General features: G+C 51.6%; 4 protein-coding genes across 4 annotated transcripts; 3 read left to right on the forward strand and 1 right to left on the reverse strand.

Annotated features, from left to right (window-relative positions):
* Positions 1-215: 215 nt before the first annotated feature.
* BDZ83DRAFT_580043 (WD repeat domain-containing protein) lies at positions 216-4680 on the forward strand (the record flags this gene model as incomplete). The annotated part of the gene is made up of 8 exons (XM_060505305.1): positions 216-296; positions 372-560; positions 692-2968; positions 3040-3489; positions 3547-3793; positions 3847-4097; positions 4171-4399; positions 4454-4680. 8 exons carry the CDS (start codon positions 216-218, stop codon positions 4678-4680), a joined length of 3951 nt encoding a protein of 1316 aa, XP_060363881.1.
* An 841-nt stretch (positions 4681-5521) lies between these two features.
* Positions 5522-8213, forward strand: BDZ83DRAFT_579933 (OPT oligopeptide transporter; the record flags this gene model as incomplete). Its single annotated transcript, XM_060505295.1, has 8 exons — positions 5522-5911; positions 6012-6133; positions 6190-7348; positions 7409-7417; positions 7480-7625; positions 7678-7888; positions 7958-8077; positions 8139-8213. The coding sequence occupies 8 exons, from the start codon at positions 5522-5524 to the stop codon at positions 8211-8213; spliced, it is 2232 nt and encodes a 743-aa protein (XP_060363882.1).
* A 1324-nt stretch (positions 8214-9537) lies between these two features.
* Positions 9538-11389, forward strand: BDZ83DRAFT_652774 (methyltransferase; the record flags this gene model as incomplete). The annotated part of the gene is made up of 4 exons (XM_060510552.1): positions 9538-9787; positions 9882-10265; positions 10322-10438; positions 10509-11389. The coding sequence occupies 4 exons, from the start codon at positions 9538-9540 to the stop codon at positions 11387-11389; spliced, it is 1632 nt and encodes a 543-aa protein (XP_060363883.1).
* Positions 11390-12655: 1266 nt separating this feature from the next.
* On the reverse strand, positions 12656-15198 carry BDZ83DRAFT_381941 (p115 like vesicle tethering protein). Its single transcript, XM_060502711.1, has 3 exons — positions 14970-15198; positions 14211-14922; positions 12656-14154 (listed from the first exon to the last, which is right to left on the reverse strand). Exons 1-3 carry the CDS (start codon positions 14993-14995, stop codon positions 12916-12918), a joined length of 1977 nt encoding a protein of 658 aa, XP_060363884.1. The 5' UTR covers positions 14996-15198; the 3' UTR covers positions 12656-12915.
* Between the last annotated feature and the right edge of the window lie 628 nt (positions 15199-15826).

Below are 15826 nucleotides of genomic sequence, written 5' to 3' on the forward strand. Positions count from 1 at the left end.
CCAAGTTTAAGCTCCCCACAACACTTGTATTGACCGAACTTGGTCTATGACAGAGCTCAATTCGCACCCCAAATCAGATGAGGAGCCTTTGGAAAGACACACCACGTCTCAGATCCTAACTGAAGCCCAACCCGCGATACACGACAACTATCGACCAAGCAGACCCGGCACTACGTCCGCCTAAGCAATGCTGCTGTGGCTTTCTTGCTAGTAGGATGAGAGCAGTCCTCCCAGGTAGGCCGAGGTCTGGGCTCCAAGCTCTCGCGACGGGCTTTTGGGACTCGAGGCACTTCAATGTGAGCCACTTGATCATGCTTTGATGACCTTCTATCATTGTCGCTGCCATAGTGCTGACTTCTTGTCGCCCTCAGGTCTACATAACCGGCAGCGCGATTACGATCCTCGGCGATGCCGACACCATTATTCAGACAATATACGACGACGATCCGAGCCACTTGCAGGCCGCAGCCTTCGACGAATCCTCGGGCAAGATTACGACTTGCACCGAATCCGTCATTAGAGTCTACAAACCTTTTGGGCAGTCCGAAAATGCGCTAAAAGTGAGTTCGTTCTCCTTACCCAAACGACGTTGTCTTCGCCCTTGGGGTCCATCTACCACTCTGTTACCTGTTCCACACCTGTCGCCCGTACTAGCTTGCGAACAAACGCTGACGATACTCCTGTGTATCAGTGGGGTCTACAATCATCGTGGCCAGTTCCTGACCGCCAACATGCTACCAAGGGGATCTCTCTAAGCTGGGGTGGCAACGAGGAGCTCCTGGTTGCCCACTCCGCCTTATACTTATACTCAACCGCCGACGAGCCGGAACAGTTATGGAACAAACAGCTTCCAAATTCTGTGAAACTAGCAGAGATATCCTACGATTCAGCATACATAGCGTGCGTAGGCGCGCATGACTGTCTCGTCAAAGTTTGGCGCCGCTTGACATATGGTGCTGAAGATGTGCGCTTCGACCTGGCCTACCTACGCCACCCAGACCTGGTAGCGAGCCTGCGTTGGCGAAAACCGCTGCATACCGATCAAACTGTTGAGAACGTTCTCTTTACAACATGCGCCGACAATCTTGTCCGAGTATGGACTGGCACTGATACGCATGCCTTTCGACACATGAACCTTTGGGGGTCCGTCGATTTAGCTTCGTCCTTCCGAGACCTTGGACTTGGCTCCACCCGCCCTACAGCGCCGCTGGTCACCTTTGTCATTGATGGAAGAGAGGTGTCTGCTGCTACAGAGCTCGCCGTTCAGCGGTGTTCCGTGAAGGATAAACCACGCGATGCTGCTCTCGAACGCCTCATTTCCCTAGCCAACAACAGCGCCGAGCTATGTGTTGCCTCTGACGCCATTGGAAACATGATGATATTTGCTTTTGAGGACGTGGGTTCCAAGACGAGAAAGTCCCAGGATGCCATCAGAGTGACAAGCTTCAAGTCACACACTCTTGATTTCAGGTCTGACCAGTATGTCAGCATACAAAGCTATTGCGACCGAGCCACTGGGCGACTACATGTACTTATTCACGACTTTGATGGCCAGATACAAGTATACGACGCCGACTTAGCAGAGTTCCTAAGCGCAGAGAACAAGTCAGGCCGTCTTGCTCGGCGCTGTATCTGGGCCGGCCATTCAGCGCCAATCCAAAAAATGGTTCGGAATTTCAGTGGTCGAGCTGTTGTTTCTAGAACCGAGAAAGGCGAAAGTATTGTCTGGACGCACTCTGAAACCAGTCAGACCAGTTTATCATGCCAGAGTGTCATCCAGGGAAACGCTCATATTCATCGAATATGCGTGTTGCGCAAAGGCCGGTTTGTCATATTCCTAGAGCACGGGAAAATATCCTTATGGGACTGTCGGCACCAGAAAGCAATATTACTCGCGAGTCAATCGTACGAGATCTCAGGGAAGCCCCTGTGCTTATTGATTCTGCCTCGGCATCAAGTTGAGGAGTATGCCGTTGCTCACATTGCAACTGTCACATCCGAAGAGGAAGGGCTGGTTTGGGAAGTCAATTTACCTCGATACTCCAGTCAAGGTGCTGATGCACATGCCAATGGCCAAGAGAAGACTTCGATCAGCGAGTTTTGCAGATTCAAACTGAAAGACGCCGAGGGAATCGCCTATATGCTCCCTGTCGACCCGGCGGGATCTACGCCCGCCACATCTGGCTTTCTCGATGTATTTGCCAGGGACATTGCAGTGTCGTACACTCACGCAGGACGGGTAGACTTTTGGACAGCGAGGGTCGGCAATACGGGGAAAAGTGTCGGATGGCTCTCAACCTCCTCGGCAGAGACAGGTCTTGTCGAACCGGCCCTCGTCAGCGGCAGTACTCTCAAGAAAGCTGCAATCGTGGATTCCGCAAGGTCTCAGCTGTTCATCTGGGACATCGGTGGCGCTCGACTTGAGTTTACGCAGGACTATGGAAGACACAATACGATACAAGACCTCGACTGGACGTCGACGCCAGATTCACAATCTATCCTCGCCGTTGGCTTCCAATCGAAAGTAGTTCTGCTCAGCCAGATGCGGTTTGACTACTTGAACAAGGGTCCGGCCTGGGCTGCAGTCCGAGAGATCAGTATTCGTGAATTCACTCCACATCCAATAGGAGATTCGACCTGGCTAGGCGATGGACATCTTGTCATAGGTTCAGGTAACCAGATGTTCGTTCACGGGAGGGAGTATGACTTATCCGGCTCCTTGATCAACAGCCTGCAACTACCGCACAGGAAGAACGGCGTCTGGGATCTTTTTGACGCTGTTCAGAGGTTTAATGGCCCTCTGCCGGTTTTCCACCCTCAGTTCCTGAGTCAATGTATCCTTGCAGGAAAGAGCACCATAGTCCGAACGATTCTGATGTCACTGCACAAAACTCTCAAGTTCCTCATTGCAGGTGAGACGGTCGATGACTACCTGGGGCTCGAACCAGCGGTTTTCTACTCATCCGGGGTAAGGCATTTAGTCATTACATTGACCGTCACTTGAATTCAATATGGAGCTAAGGCTAACCCAATCACTAGGCCTCACCGACGCAAGCATCAGAGTCCCAAGTAGGGTCTCACTTCAGCCTGCAAGTATCTGCTGACGAGACAGACTCAGAGGAGCCTTTCAGCGAAGAAACCGCACTTGCCATCAATGGTCGTCTTACCAAAGTTGGCCTCCAACAGCTGTCGGGTCATGAGCAAATACAGCTGGCTGATATCGTTGAATGTGTGGGGATCGTCGAGAAGCAGCGCAGATCCCTGGACGAGAATGGTGCGCGTTTCATGCTCTTTTTCCGCCAGCATGGGCTCCGCAAGGGCCGGACAAGTGAAATCCAGATGTCCTGGCGAGAGATCAATTGGGCCTACCACTCGAACAGCCAGGATATCCTCACTGATTTCGTCTCCAAACAATGCCACGGTGCACTACGTTGGGAGGATGCGCGGGAGAGCGGCATGTTTATGTGGCTCACCGATCGGAATGCCTTAGTACGCAAGCCCTATTTGCACCGCCGAGCAGTACATATCAGCTAACGATAAGCGTAGCTTGCGCAATTCGAACTCGTTGCGCGTAATGAATACACCAAGAGTGAGATGAAGAATCCAGTTGACTGTAGTATCTACTACCTGGCCCTCAAGAAAAAGACGGTCCTGCAGGGGCTCTGGCGAATGGCTCACTGGAATAGAGAGCAGGGGGCAACGCAGAAGTTGCTATCCAACAATTTTGAAGACCCGAAATGGAGGACGACGGCGCTGAAGAATGCTTACGCGCTGCTAAGCAAGCGACGCTTCGGTAAGTCGTGAAGTGTGCCAGTGAACTTCGAGGGCTGACATATAGCCACACAGAGTACGCCGCAGCGTTTTTCTTACTTGCGGACCACCTACAAGATGCAGTCAATGTCTGTTTGAATCAACTTAAGGACCTTCAGCTCGCAGTAGCTATCGCGCGTGTCTACGAAGGAGATCGAGGTCCAGTATTGAAGAAGCTCCTGGAAGAAGAGGTACTAGCTGTGGCCGCCAAGGAGGGCAACCGCTGGCTCGCGTCCTGGGCCTTCTGGATGCTCAATCGTAAGGATATGGCGGTCCGGGCCCTGATCGTAAGTTCCGTTACATGGCTCTCAAATGATTTGCTATTTTCCGCCAGTACCTAACGTATCCTTGGTGTTGTAGTCACCGGTTTATACCCTGGTCGAGACGCCTTGCTCTCCAAACATGCAATCGAAATTGTTCCTCACGGACGACCCGGCGTTAGTGGTACTGTACTCACAGCTACGGCAGAAAACACTCCAGACCCTTCGCGGAGCCTCAAAGGTTACACCACGCGTCGAATGGGAGTTCGTCCTCCATAGTGCCAAGCTCTATGACCGAATGGGTTGCGATCTCCTTGGCCTAGACCTAGGTAATTTCCCCGCGACTGTATGCGCACTATTTAATGGATCTGACATGAAATTAGTACGCAACTGGGAGTTTCTGAAGCCAGCCCCGCCTATTACGAATGGACTAGGCGGTGAAGTCAACCCGCTGAAGCTACTGCGCCGACGCAGCTCACTTGTAGTTGCAGATCTGCCCGTGTCAAGGCTTCATTCCGAGATCAGACCAAGTGGGCAGGGAAAGCAATCAACCCCAACGGTTTTCCATGAACCGGACTCAAGCTCGCTGCTTGATAGTTTCGGGTTCTAATTACAGGAGCACAAAAGAGACCAGTTCCTACTGCAATACAATAGGACAGGATGTACGATATACCACCATTATCTCGTAAAATATGAATGCACGCGGCGGAAGATCATCTTCTCAAGAGGTTCAAGGTGACGAGAGGACTCGCAAATTGGGGATAAAAATCACCTGGGCGACGCTCGAGTGAGTGGACGAAGTTACTGCTTACTAAGCAGAAATTCGGTTTCTCCAGTCCGAGCACGTCATTCTCAATTGTTGCCGAACTCCGTCCGGACCAGCACCGGGACTGGTCTAGTCCTCTCTGTTGGCTGGCTATTTGATGTTCCACTGGTTAGGTACAAGGGCGAGTCGCGCGGCCCCCGATCCGATATTTATTGGAACATTATCATTACTGAGTACCTTAGTTAGTAGCCTTTGGTCGTGCAGGGGGACCCGGAAGATAACGACTTAATTACGGATCCCGTATCTCGACTTCATTGCATGCAGCGGTGAGGGGGACGTCACCTTTGGTGTTTATATGCTTGCTGTCTTATGTAATTGATTATCAGCCTTTGTATTGTTTCATTGCGCACGAAGTTCCCCTTAACTTTTGGTTGAGCGAAAGGAAGTTGGAACCCAAAACCAGCGCCACCTTAACTCACCCTCACCCTGCGGCTCTAGTCCTGTACAGGCACTCCCGTGCACACGTCCGCTGGATGAGTAACGATACAAACGCCAGGTTGGTCAGCACGCCCTTGACGCGCATAGTAGCAAGATTGTAAAACGCCTTCACACGCCTCGCTTCTGAACGCTCTGGTCGTGCTTCTCACATCGCGGCACTGCCCAGTCAGAATTTACGACATTGATCATGGCGCCTGATCGGGGATACCGCGACGATGCCGATGGCGACGTTCACGATACTGTTAGCAGCAGTAACCACACCCCAATGCCGCATGCTTCTTACCCAGAGAATGCTCCCGAGCGAGAGCCTGTCATCCACGGCCACAGCTTTACCATTCGTGGTGTTGCAGTCGGCCTGCTGGTCGGTTTGGTCATTTGCTTCTCCAACATGTATTTTGGCCTGCAGACGGGTTGGGTGAGCACCATGACTATGCCGGCTAGCTTGATGGGTTTCGGCATTTTCAAGGCCCTATCTAGGCACCTGCGATTCCCATTCAGTCCTGTCGAGAATGTCCTTGTGCAGACCGTGGCTGGAAGCATGGCCATCATGCCACTTGGCTGTGGTTTTGTCGGTGTAGTATGTTCCCCATGCCCCAGGCGCTGTTACCTCTCCTCCGCAACTTGATGTGATGAACAAGACGAGGTCAATGGCTGACATGTCACTTATCCTCGTTTAGATTCCCGCCATGAACTATCTCTTGGCTCCTGAGGAACAGGGGCCTCTCAACATCCCCTTGTGGAAGTTGATCACCTGGTCTCTTGGTCTTTGTTATTTTGGTGTTGTCTTTGCTGTCCCCCTGTGAGTTGGCCGCAGAAAACTTGCTCATCGGCCTTCAGTCTAACCTCCAATGCCAGTCGCCGACAAGTCATCATCCGAGAAAGGCTCCGTTTCCCCAGTGGATTTAGTACTGCTGTTCTTATCGGGGTCCTTCATGGTCAGACGCGGAAGGCCGGCCCCGATGCCGTATCAGGCGGCTTCGCGAGTCTCGTACCGGATGATGACTCGAAACCGGGTTTGACACTGGGGTCTGCTTGTAGCCACAACATTGCAGATCCCGAAAATGCCGGTTCCGAGGGCCTCGAGAGTCGCTCCCAGGATGATTGGGCTCAGAATGTGAGGCTACTTCTCATATGCTTTGGGATCTCGGGCTTGTACACTCTGTCCTCCTACTTTTTGCCTGCATTGCGAAGTATCCCTATATTTGGTACCGGTGCCGCAGGTACTTGGCTTTGGACGCTGAACCCAAGCCCGGCCTATATTGGCCAGGGCATTATCATGGGACCTGAGACAACTTTGCACATGCTGCTGGGAGCCACGATTGGATGGGGGCTTCTCTCTCCGCTAGCCAAGTATCGGGGATGGGCACCCGGTTCCATCGACGACTGGGAAACAGGCAGCAAGGGCTGGATCGTGTGGATCTCCCTGGCCATCATGCTAGCGGATGCTATTGTCAGCCTCAGTTACATTGCTTTCCGCCCCTTGGTCCAGCACGTTGCCAATGAAGGTGTGAAAGGTATGTGGCAGCAAACTGTGCTAGGTTGGCAACAGCACTTTGGGTTGAGCCGACGTTCCATCCCAACGTATACTGCTCTGAACACGGATGAGGTAGGAGAGGTGACGAGTACCTCCCGGCTCTTGTCTGATGAGTCGCAAACCTCTGTGGTCCGCCGTCGGTTTTCGACGTCGAGTGTCAGCGATGGTCGCGCCGACGAAGCAGACGCACCAGAAAACCAACAAATCGACAACAAGCTTGTTGCCGTGGGGCTGGTTTTGTCCATTCTGCTCTGTATCACCACCATACACATTGTCTTCGGCGATCTAGTTCCCCTCTATGCCACGATCGTTGCCGTCCTAATGGCTCTACTGCTTAGCATCATGGGTGTTCGAGCACTCGGTGAGACGGATCTGAATCCCGTATCCGGCATCAGCAAGCTTGCGCAATTATTCTTCGCACTCATTATTCCCCAGTCACATAAGTCCAGTGTGCTTATCAACTTAGTCGCAGGTGCAGTGGTAAGTTGTATCATAACCTCCAACTTCGGAGTCTAAGCAATCGCTAACTGAGCTTTCTAGTCTGAGGCCGTATGTCACTTAATGCTTCGCTAGTAACTTGACTGGAATCGACGCTGACTTGCTGAACTTAGGGGGCTCTTCAAGCGGGTGATTTGATGCAGGATCTCAAGACAGGCCACCTCTTAGGAGCCGCGCCTAGAGCCCAGTTCTGGGGCCAAGTGATTGGAGCAACAGCAGGCGCTGTAGTTAGTGCGTTCGTGTATCAGCTCTACACAGCGTGAGTTACACCAACATCGTTGATTTTCCAGAGACTAATCAAGCATTATCAGAGTCTATACGATTCCGGGAGATCTCTTCCAGGTCCCCACGGGATACGTATGGATCTTCACGGCCAGGCTAGTGACGGGCAAAGGCTTGCCGCCCATGGCACGTGAGTGGGCTATTGGCTTCGGTATCGTGTTTGCCTTCACGACAGTGGTGAGGACCATAGTGACCGGCAAACCTTGGCGTTCCCTTGTGCCGGGGGGTATTGCCGTAGCGGTTGGTAAGTGTGACCCGCAAATTATGATATCCCCTAAATCAGAGGCCCGGGGCAAGGCTGACCTAGAGATGGTAGGAATGTATAACGTCCCATCATTCACCCTGGCCCGGACTGTTGGCGGCCTGCTAAGCTGGTACTGGGTCTCGAGGCGAGGCGAGTCGAGCACGCCATTGATTGTGCTAGCATCAGTGAGTACTGACGGTGCCCACACGCGAACAGGAGTGTTAGCTGACGCAAGCTGTGTTTCAGGGCTTCATTCTCGGTGAAGGATTTCTCAGCATCGTGAATCTCATTTTGCAAAGCATTGCTGTTCCTCACTACTAGAAGCGCAGGTAGGAAACGACGTTTGTATGGCTAAGGTGTACGAGGTGTCCGAGGCCGATTGGTAAGAGGAACAGGGATAGGGGAGGCCGAGCGAGAGACTGGGGCTTTGGAGGAAATCCTGGGGAACAGCAGATAATGACAAAGCGACAATTTCCATGTCAAGGTTGGTCATCATGGCGAGTAGGAGGAAAATGTGGGTACTATTTATTTATTTCTTTCCAGGGATGTGAATGCTTTAGAAATTCAACCCGTGGGTTTTTTGTTCTCTTCTGGGGTGTTTCCCCATCCTTTTCTCTCTGTGCTTTTTATACCGCCTTTCTCCCTTTCTTCATTGGATTAATGAAGTCAATTTGGCTCTTGTGGTGCTGTTACGTGCCATATTTTATCCCCAAATTCGATAGTACGATGTGAGGAGGCGGTGGGTGCCAAAATGGCAGGCCGACCAATGCTTCATTTGACCCCTGTCCTGTTACCACTACGCTTCCTATGACTTCATTCATCCTTTTCATCTCTTCCTTGGGCTATTGTAAATATATGATAAAAAAGAAATAAAGATGGATAAGAAACACGGATTATTAGCAATAATACTGCTTATAGCAGTAGAAGGAAACTCTAAACGCTGTTCACTTGGGCGGCAGATCATTCTGTCACCCACTTGAGGGGTAATGGAGGGGTGGAGGGGTAATAGACAGTCAGAGAGGGGTAGGAAAAGGAAAGCAAAATGTTTAACCAAATTTCAGTCAAAAAGAGAAAACAAGAAAAAGACCTAAGAAAAAATAGAGGAAAAGAAAATGGGGGAAAAACATGAAAAATAAAATAAACAAAACCCTGGAAAGGCAGGCATCTAACAGCGTCTCTTCCCACCTACCCACCTAAGGTACTCTATCAAGGGTAGGTAACCTTCCAATCCAATGTCAACATACCTAGGTAGAGTGTAACTAAGGCAGCCATGGAAGGATGTAGTCCACCTAGCTTCATTGGATGGCGAATTAAGTAGGTACCGGCCAGCGTGCCTGCCGGACCCTTCCACGGTTCGGAATTGATTTTTTTTGGGCCCCAGCACAGTCCCACAAGCTTAGAGAAGGAGGAAAATATCCAATCCTTCACTCAATACCTCTCCCAACTCCAAGGTGCCTGACATCAACTTGAGCAAGGAATTCCCACCAAAAAGACCAGAATAAAATATCTCGTCGACGAGGAAGCCGACGCCTTGCACACGTGCACTTATCTTGTTTGTCAGGGAGCACGAATCATTCCAAGTCGACCCGGAAGTGGGCGAGAAAGAAAAGAAGTCATAGAAGCAAATATCGACTCAGCCTTGAACATGACCCAAGACGATCTCAAGAACGGTGCTCGCGCCGGTTCTGATGTCTCGTCTGACGAGTCTGACTGGGACGACGCGGAGCCCGAAGAAGAGGAGGCACAATCCTTCATTTCCTTACTTGACGATACCGTCTTTCCTGACGTTGATGCCATGTTGTGTCACTGTCGCACTAAGCACAACTTTGACTTCCTCGCCATCCGCCGTCGGCTTGGTCTTGACTTCTTTGGCACCGTCAAGCTTGTCAACTTCAGTAAGTCTGGGACCTAGTACATAATGTGGATGCTTCACATCGAGCCAACGACACTTCTCCCTTAAAGATTGAGGGCTTGCTGACTCATGCATAGTTCGTCAACGTATTCATGATGGCGCTGGTCTGCCCGAGACTATCTCTGTCGACGACATTGCTGACGAGCGCTACATGAAGCCCGTCATTGAAGACGACGCCTTGATCATGGCCCTAACCGAGCTAGATCTTGACAACGAAACGCCAGAGCATCCTCAGCAAGCGCCACAAAGGGGTGCCTATCGGGAAGCTCAGCTTGAAGAAGAGTTGGCACAGCTTCAGTCCCAGTTCGCAAAGTACCGCAATGCTGTTGAGCAGACTCTAGACCAGCGCTGGGGAGAAGACACGCTCGTTGCGGCCCGGGGCGAGAAGCCGCGTGGTCCGGACGATAAGGGTGTTCGGAAGGATGAGTCTCAGTACTACTGGGAATCATATGCCTCCAACGGTAGCCGACGCTCATCCTGAAGTTCGGATGCTTATTGTGCTAACGTCCCTTCTCAGATATTCACGAGACGATGCTGAAGGACAAAGTCAGAACAGACTCTTACCGTGATTTCGTCTACAACAACAAGTCTCTATTCAAGGACAAGATCGTGCTCGATATTGGCTGTGGTACCGGTACGTCTCGCACCAAAAGCGACTGCCAGCTTTGTATACCTTCATATCTAAACCGTGATCTCTACGACAGGCATTCTGAGCATGTTCTGTGCCAAGGCCGGTGCGAAGCAGGTCTTTGCCGTTGACAAGTCCGATATCATCGACAAGGCCCGCGAGAACGTCTTCAACAACGGCCTCACCGACAAGGTTACCTGTATTAGAGGCAGAGTCGAGGATATCAGTCTTCCTGTCGATCAAGTTGACATCATCATCAGCGAATGGATGGGCTACTGCCTGCTTTACGAGGCCATGATGAACAGTGTTCTCGTTGCTAGAGACCGTTTCCTGAAGCCCGACGGCCTCATCGCCCCGAGCATCTCCACCATCTGGGTGGCGCCCGTCTCGGATCCAGAGTACATCACCGACTTCGTTACCTTCTGGGATGACGTCTATGGCTTTGACATGAAGTCAATGAAGGAGGGCATCTATGATGAGGCTCGCATTGAGATCATGCCAAAGGACTGCATCTGCGGTACCCCCTCGCAGATCTCATATATTGACCTGCACACCGTCAAGATCGAGGACCTCGATTTTGAGACTCAGTGGAAATCAAATGTGACCAAGGACATTCCGTCACTTGACGGCTTTTTGACCTGGTTTGACATCTTCTTCACGACTTCTCGGAACGATTCGATTCCGGCGGATCTACAGGTCAAGGCCGGCGAGACCAGTGTCACTAGACCTGGCGAGGTGGCCTTCACTACCGGCCCTGCAGGTCCTGACACTCACTGGAAGCAGGGTTTCCTGATGAACAAGTATCTTGAGGAGAACGCTAGTGTCACGGCCGGCACCGAGATCTCTGGGCGCATTGTCTTCAAGGCACCCGAGAATAATCCCCGGGCGCTGACTATCAGCAATACTTGGACTGTACCAGGCCAGGACAGCAGGAAGCAACTGTGGAAACTCAGATGAATCAGTTACAGACTCCAAATCCGCGATTCTAAGCCACATCACCGACACGCAGATCTCCATCGATTCATGGCCAGGGACTGCTGGTAAAGGTTCAGAGGCGTTCATCCTCGAGATTGACTTCTCGTCCTGCCTACATCATGTCGGCCCTCTTGCAGGGCGTGATAGATCACGGTCAGATGATTGTCCATATGCTAGCATGCCAATCGCAAGTCTGGCCGGCATGGCATCGTCTGTGGCGAGACATCATAACACTGTAGAAGAGGGCTAGGATGCGCACATACAGGCAGAGGCAAACAAGCTAGATGGATGCTTAGTCTAGTCCCAACTTGAAAAAAGCTTCCAGCTTCGGGATAGATAGAACTCTCAAGTATCGGCGCCTTCTAAAACACGCGTGTGCATGTAGCTGATCGCGATTAAGGATTTACAAGCATTGTGCTAATGAATCATGCATTTCACGTGCTTTTTGGATCCTCGCTTTTCGTGACTTCTTTGTTGTCGTCGTCTTCGTCTTCGTCTTTGTCTTCTTCCTCGTCATCCTCCTCCTCGCTGTCTTCATCTTCCTCTTCTTCGCCATCAGATACTGCTTCTCCCAGCTCCTTGAGTTTTGCCTTACGTGCACTAGATTAGTCCGAGAGACTGGCTCATGTCTTGGCTTCCGACTCACCTTGTACTTGGCTGCCTTCTCCTCTAGGTCGCCAAACACCATGAGCAAATCATCAAGCTCGTTTTGAGTTGCCTTCCTATCCTCCTGGGCCTTCTTGATAGTAACGTCGTGCTGAGAACAACGTCAGAATACATGCATGTCTCTCAATGTCAAAGTTTTGGCAGTGAACTCTCGCACCTGGGTAATCCTCTCTTGCGCCTCACGTAGGTTCTTCTCGAGCTGCTCCACGCGGGCGTTGGCTTGAGTGGCAAAATCCTCCTGGTCATGCTCCTTCTTCTCAAGCTGTTCCCGAATGGCTTGAATCTCCTGCGCCTTGGTCTTCTTGGCCTGTGAAGGAGTCAGCCTCACATTCGGACAATGCCGGGGTTATTTAGTTAGTCACCTTCATGAGATCAACCTCAAGACGGCTTATGGTGGCCTTGAGATCTGCCATGTCCGCCTCCGCCCGGTGGCGAACGCGGTCGGCGTCCGACTCGGCTGTCTTGCGCACCTGCTCTAGCTGCTTGCGATGCTCCTCCGACTGCGAGGCGGCCTGGGCTTTGGCGGTCTGCCGTGCTTGCTCGGCCTGTTTTTCAAGCTCGCCCTCAAGCGCCCTAACGCGGGAAGCTGTGTTTCTCTGTACTTCCTCAAGTTGTCTCTTGTTCTGTTGCTCGAGAGCTGCGACGTGAGTGGCTGTTCTTCGCTGATCCTCCTCTAATCGCTTGCTGTATTGCTGTTCCAGGGCCGCATTTTGAGATTCAACCTTGCGGTTTGTCTGCTCAACCTGTTTTCTGTGTTCTTCCTGAAGGTTTGTGATTTTACTTTGCAGATTCCTAACAGAATTGATTCGTGAGTGACATCACTGAAAACTAATTGTCGAGACTTACCGTAGCTCTGCGTCGTGTTGTCTTTGCATTCCCTCATTGACTTGATTGATTCTGGCCAATTCCATAGCAGTCGTCTCCCGAGTTCGCCTATGGTCGGCTTGTTCCTGGCCGAGTTGTCGACTGACCGTCTCTAAGCTGACTTGAGCCTCTTGTAAAGCTTGCTGCTTTTCAGCTAATTGACTTCGTAGTGAGTCTACAAGTTCTCTGGACACCCCCGTCTGGACACCATTCTTGACCACGGAAATTTCCAAGCCGGGATCTCGATCGATACCACGCAATATTCGGCTGTAGTTGTCCTTGAAGAAGTCGATGAATGTCAAGTCAAAATAGACATCTGGCAGACTGCCTAATCCGGAATTACTAAGATTTTGAGGAATAACCTCAAAATCCCTAACCAGCGGGTCGCTTCTCAACTTAGACAGCTTGTCGATGTATCGTTCGCGGCCCATCCGAGAAATAAGAATAGAATGAAGGTCAGCTCGGGGAATGGGTGAGTCTTTTGTCGAGAACTCATATAGAACGCCCAGCAGCATCGCGCAAAGACCCTGAACAAGGTCGCCAGTCGCATATGGATGGTTCACTGCCTGTATAAGGCTTTGAGTATTCGCCCCTTCTCCAAGAAAGTCGTTGACCGCATCCAAATCCTCAAACAGCCAGCAAAGGAGCAGCATGAGGTAGCCAACGACAACCCGGCTATCCTCGTCCCGGTTCAAGCCGGATATCAAATGAGCAGCAATAGTCTGGATACTCGTGACAACTTCCTCTCCGCTTTCAGCATCGCCTTCTGAGACAGCCATGACCAAGTTTTTGGCCTTTGGATTATCAAAAATCAGGTGCATCATGATTGTGGACGCAAACCAACTTCGGTAAGGATTAGCGACGGCTGCGTCTGAAGAAGGCCGCAAAAGCACCGTTAGGACATTGGCCGTCTCGTCAGCTCCCATGTCATGTCCCTCAATCGCTCTCCGCAGGAAATGTAAGCGAATGTCTGCATGATTGTAGAAGTAAGCCTTGAGACAATCGCACGCGGCTAAACGTAAATCGAACGCCTCCAGATCCTGAACGCTGAGGGTGAGGTCCAAGAGACCATCAATCACATAAACCTTGACGGCGCCGTTGGCTTGCCCCGATCCAGCTGATGAAGGCGATTCGAGAGGAGACGGGACTTCAAGCTGCGCGAAACCTTCTTGGAGGCTCGGGTTGCCCTTGATGATGTCGGCGCAGGTTACTAGAGCCTGCAGGCGCCTTCTTAACATGATAGCACAAAGATCAGCGATGGGAGACAACCAACCTCGGCCTTGATTGGAAGCTGGGCTACATGGCTGAAGGCCAGTTGTAGGGCGTGGAACAGCAAGCCATGCTGCCAAAAGGCAAGCTGGTTCTGCGGCGTCCCCACAGCCCCTGCTACTAGAAACAGACGAACGACAGCCAGAAGCGCGTATATGTTCCGGTCACGCTGGGCCTGCGCCCACGCTGCAATCTCTGCGCCCACCCGCTGAGCCTTCTCTGCACCTTCTAGTAAAATAGACAAACGATGGATGCCGCCCGATTCGCGGAACAGGGACTGATTTGATGGGTTCCTCCTGAGCAGGTTTGCGACTAGAATCAGGCAGTCCTCCACGACACGATCCCCTTCGGGAAGGGAACCTTCTGCAGAAATGATGCCAAAGAGTCGATCAAAGGCATTCTCGAATGCCACGAGTTTCTGAATATCGGTCGACGAGGGTGTGAGAAAGGTGAGGAGTGTGATTGCTTCGTTTCTGACGGCCTCGCGGCTGTCATCTAGCACAGCGACAAGGCGAGATACTCCCAGAGGGGCAGTGAAAATGCATTCTTCTGTACGCTCGGTTCGGGCAGAAAGGATGGCAGCTAGCAGCTGGAGTGAGTACAGCCTCGTGTAGAAGTCGGTGGAGTCGAGGAAATCTAGAAGGAGAGTGATGTTCTCCTGGCGCTGTGTGAATTCGTCAGCAAGCCACAGAGCAATCTCCTCCGAGGCCTCCGGACTGTCTTCGTTAGGACTGAATAGCATGAGCAGGGTCTCGAGGACGACCTTGACAGTGTCGACATCTTCGGCATCTTTGCTCAGGCTGCCTATTAGACTGCGAAGAGCTCCAGAGGCGACAGAGGCAGGGAAGTCCTTTGCAAAGCTGCGCAAGCCGAGTATAGCAGCACGACGATCTTCAAGGAGCGTGGCTGAGCTCAGCCGACCGCTCAGAACGGTGATGGTCTCACCGACCGACTGCTTCGCCGGTGCAGTGGAAATAGAAAACATGCTGTCTTTTTAAGTGCCGGCCATCGGGAGCTAAGATAGACGATGAGGAAGAAAGAGAGAAGTGCAATGTTAGAGACAAAAAGCTGTAGACAGACGGGTCATGTAGAGGTAGAATGAAGCATTGGGGCAGCCAGGTTTGGCTGCTGTTGTGTAGAGCTTTATTTCGTCGCACGACGAGAGGCCTGGGACTTTCTGCATCTACAAGCACGTATGAGGAACGTTTACGGATACGAAAGGTGTACTTCGGTAGCTGATCGAACCGATACAAAGATATACCGCATATATGCAAGTATGCAGCCACATGCTCTCGTCACTGGAATAGCAGAAGACTGCCTAGCGAAGTATCGGGAATATCGAAGAAGCAGCACATCATGCTACGTAGCCATAACCTTCGGGGGAGCTCGACTTAGTCAGGAGTCGCGAGTAGTACTGGACCCGAATACCTAGCATGTACTAAGGTTCCTACCTATCTTACCTGCCGTGTGGATGTACCTACGTACCTAGCCGGCGGCAAAAGTGACGCTCGCCCGGAAACCTCAAACTGAGAACCTAGTGATGACCTTGAATCTAAGGTATTACATTCGACCGTGACCCTCCCAAAGCCAGCGTTCATTGTTTGCGCAACGGCACCCTGT

Source organism: Colletotrichum acutatum (genome assembly GCF_030867785.1).
Source record: "Colletotrichum acutatum strain CBS 112980 chromosome Unknown BDZ83scaffold_60, whole genome shotgun sequence".
Lineage (NCBI taxonomy): Eukaryota > Fungi > Ascomycota > Sordariomycetes > Glomerellales > Glomerellaceae > Colletotrichum > Colletotrichum acutatum.

What these genes read in the sequence shown, in the direction of transcription:
- BDZ83DRAFT_381941 (XM_060502711.1), bottom strand. Translation starts at nt 14,995, where the DNA reads ATGCCGAAGATGTCGACACTGTCAAG. An exon ending in AAGATGTCGACACTGTCAAG is followed by an intron (nt 14,923 to 14,969) that starts GTCGTCCTCGAG and finishes TAACGAAGACAG; the next exon opens with TCCGGAGGCCTCGGAGGAGA. An exon ending in AGCTTCCAATCAAGGCCGAG is followed by an intron (nt 14,155 to 14,210) that starts GTTGGTTGTCTC and finishes AGGCGCCTGCAG; the next exon opens with GCTCTAGTAACCTGCGCCGA.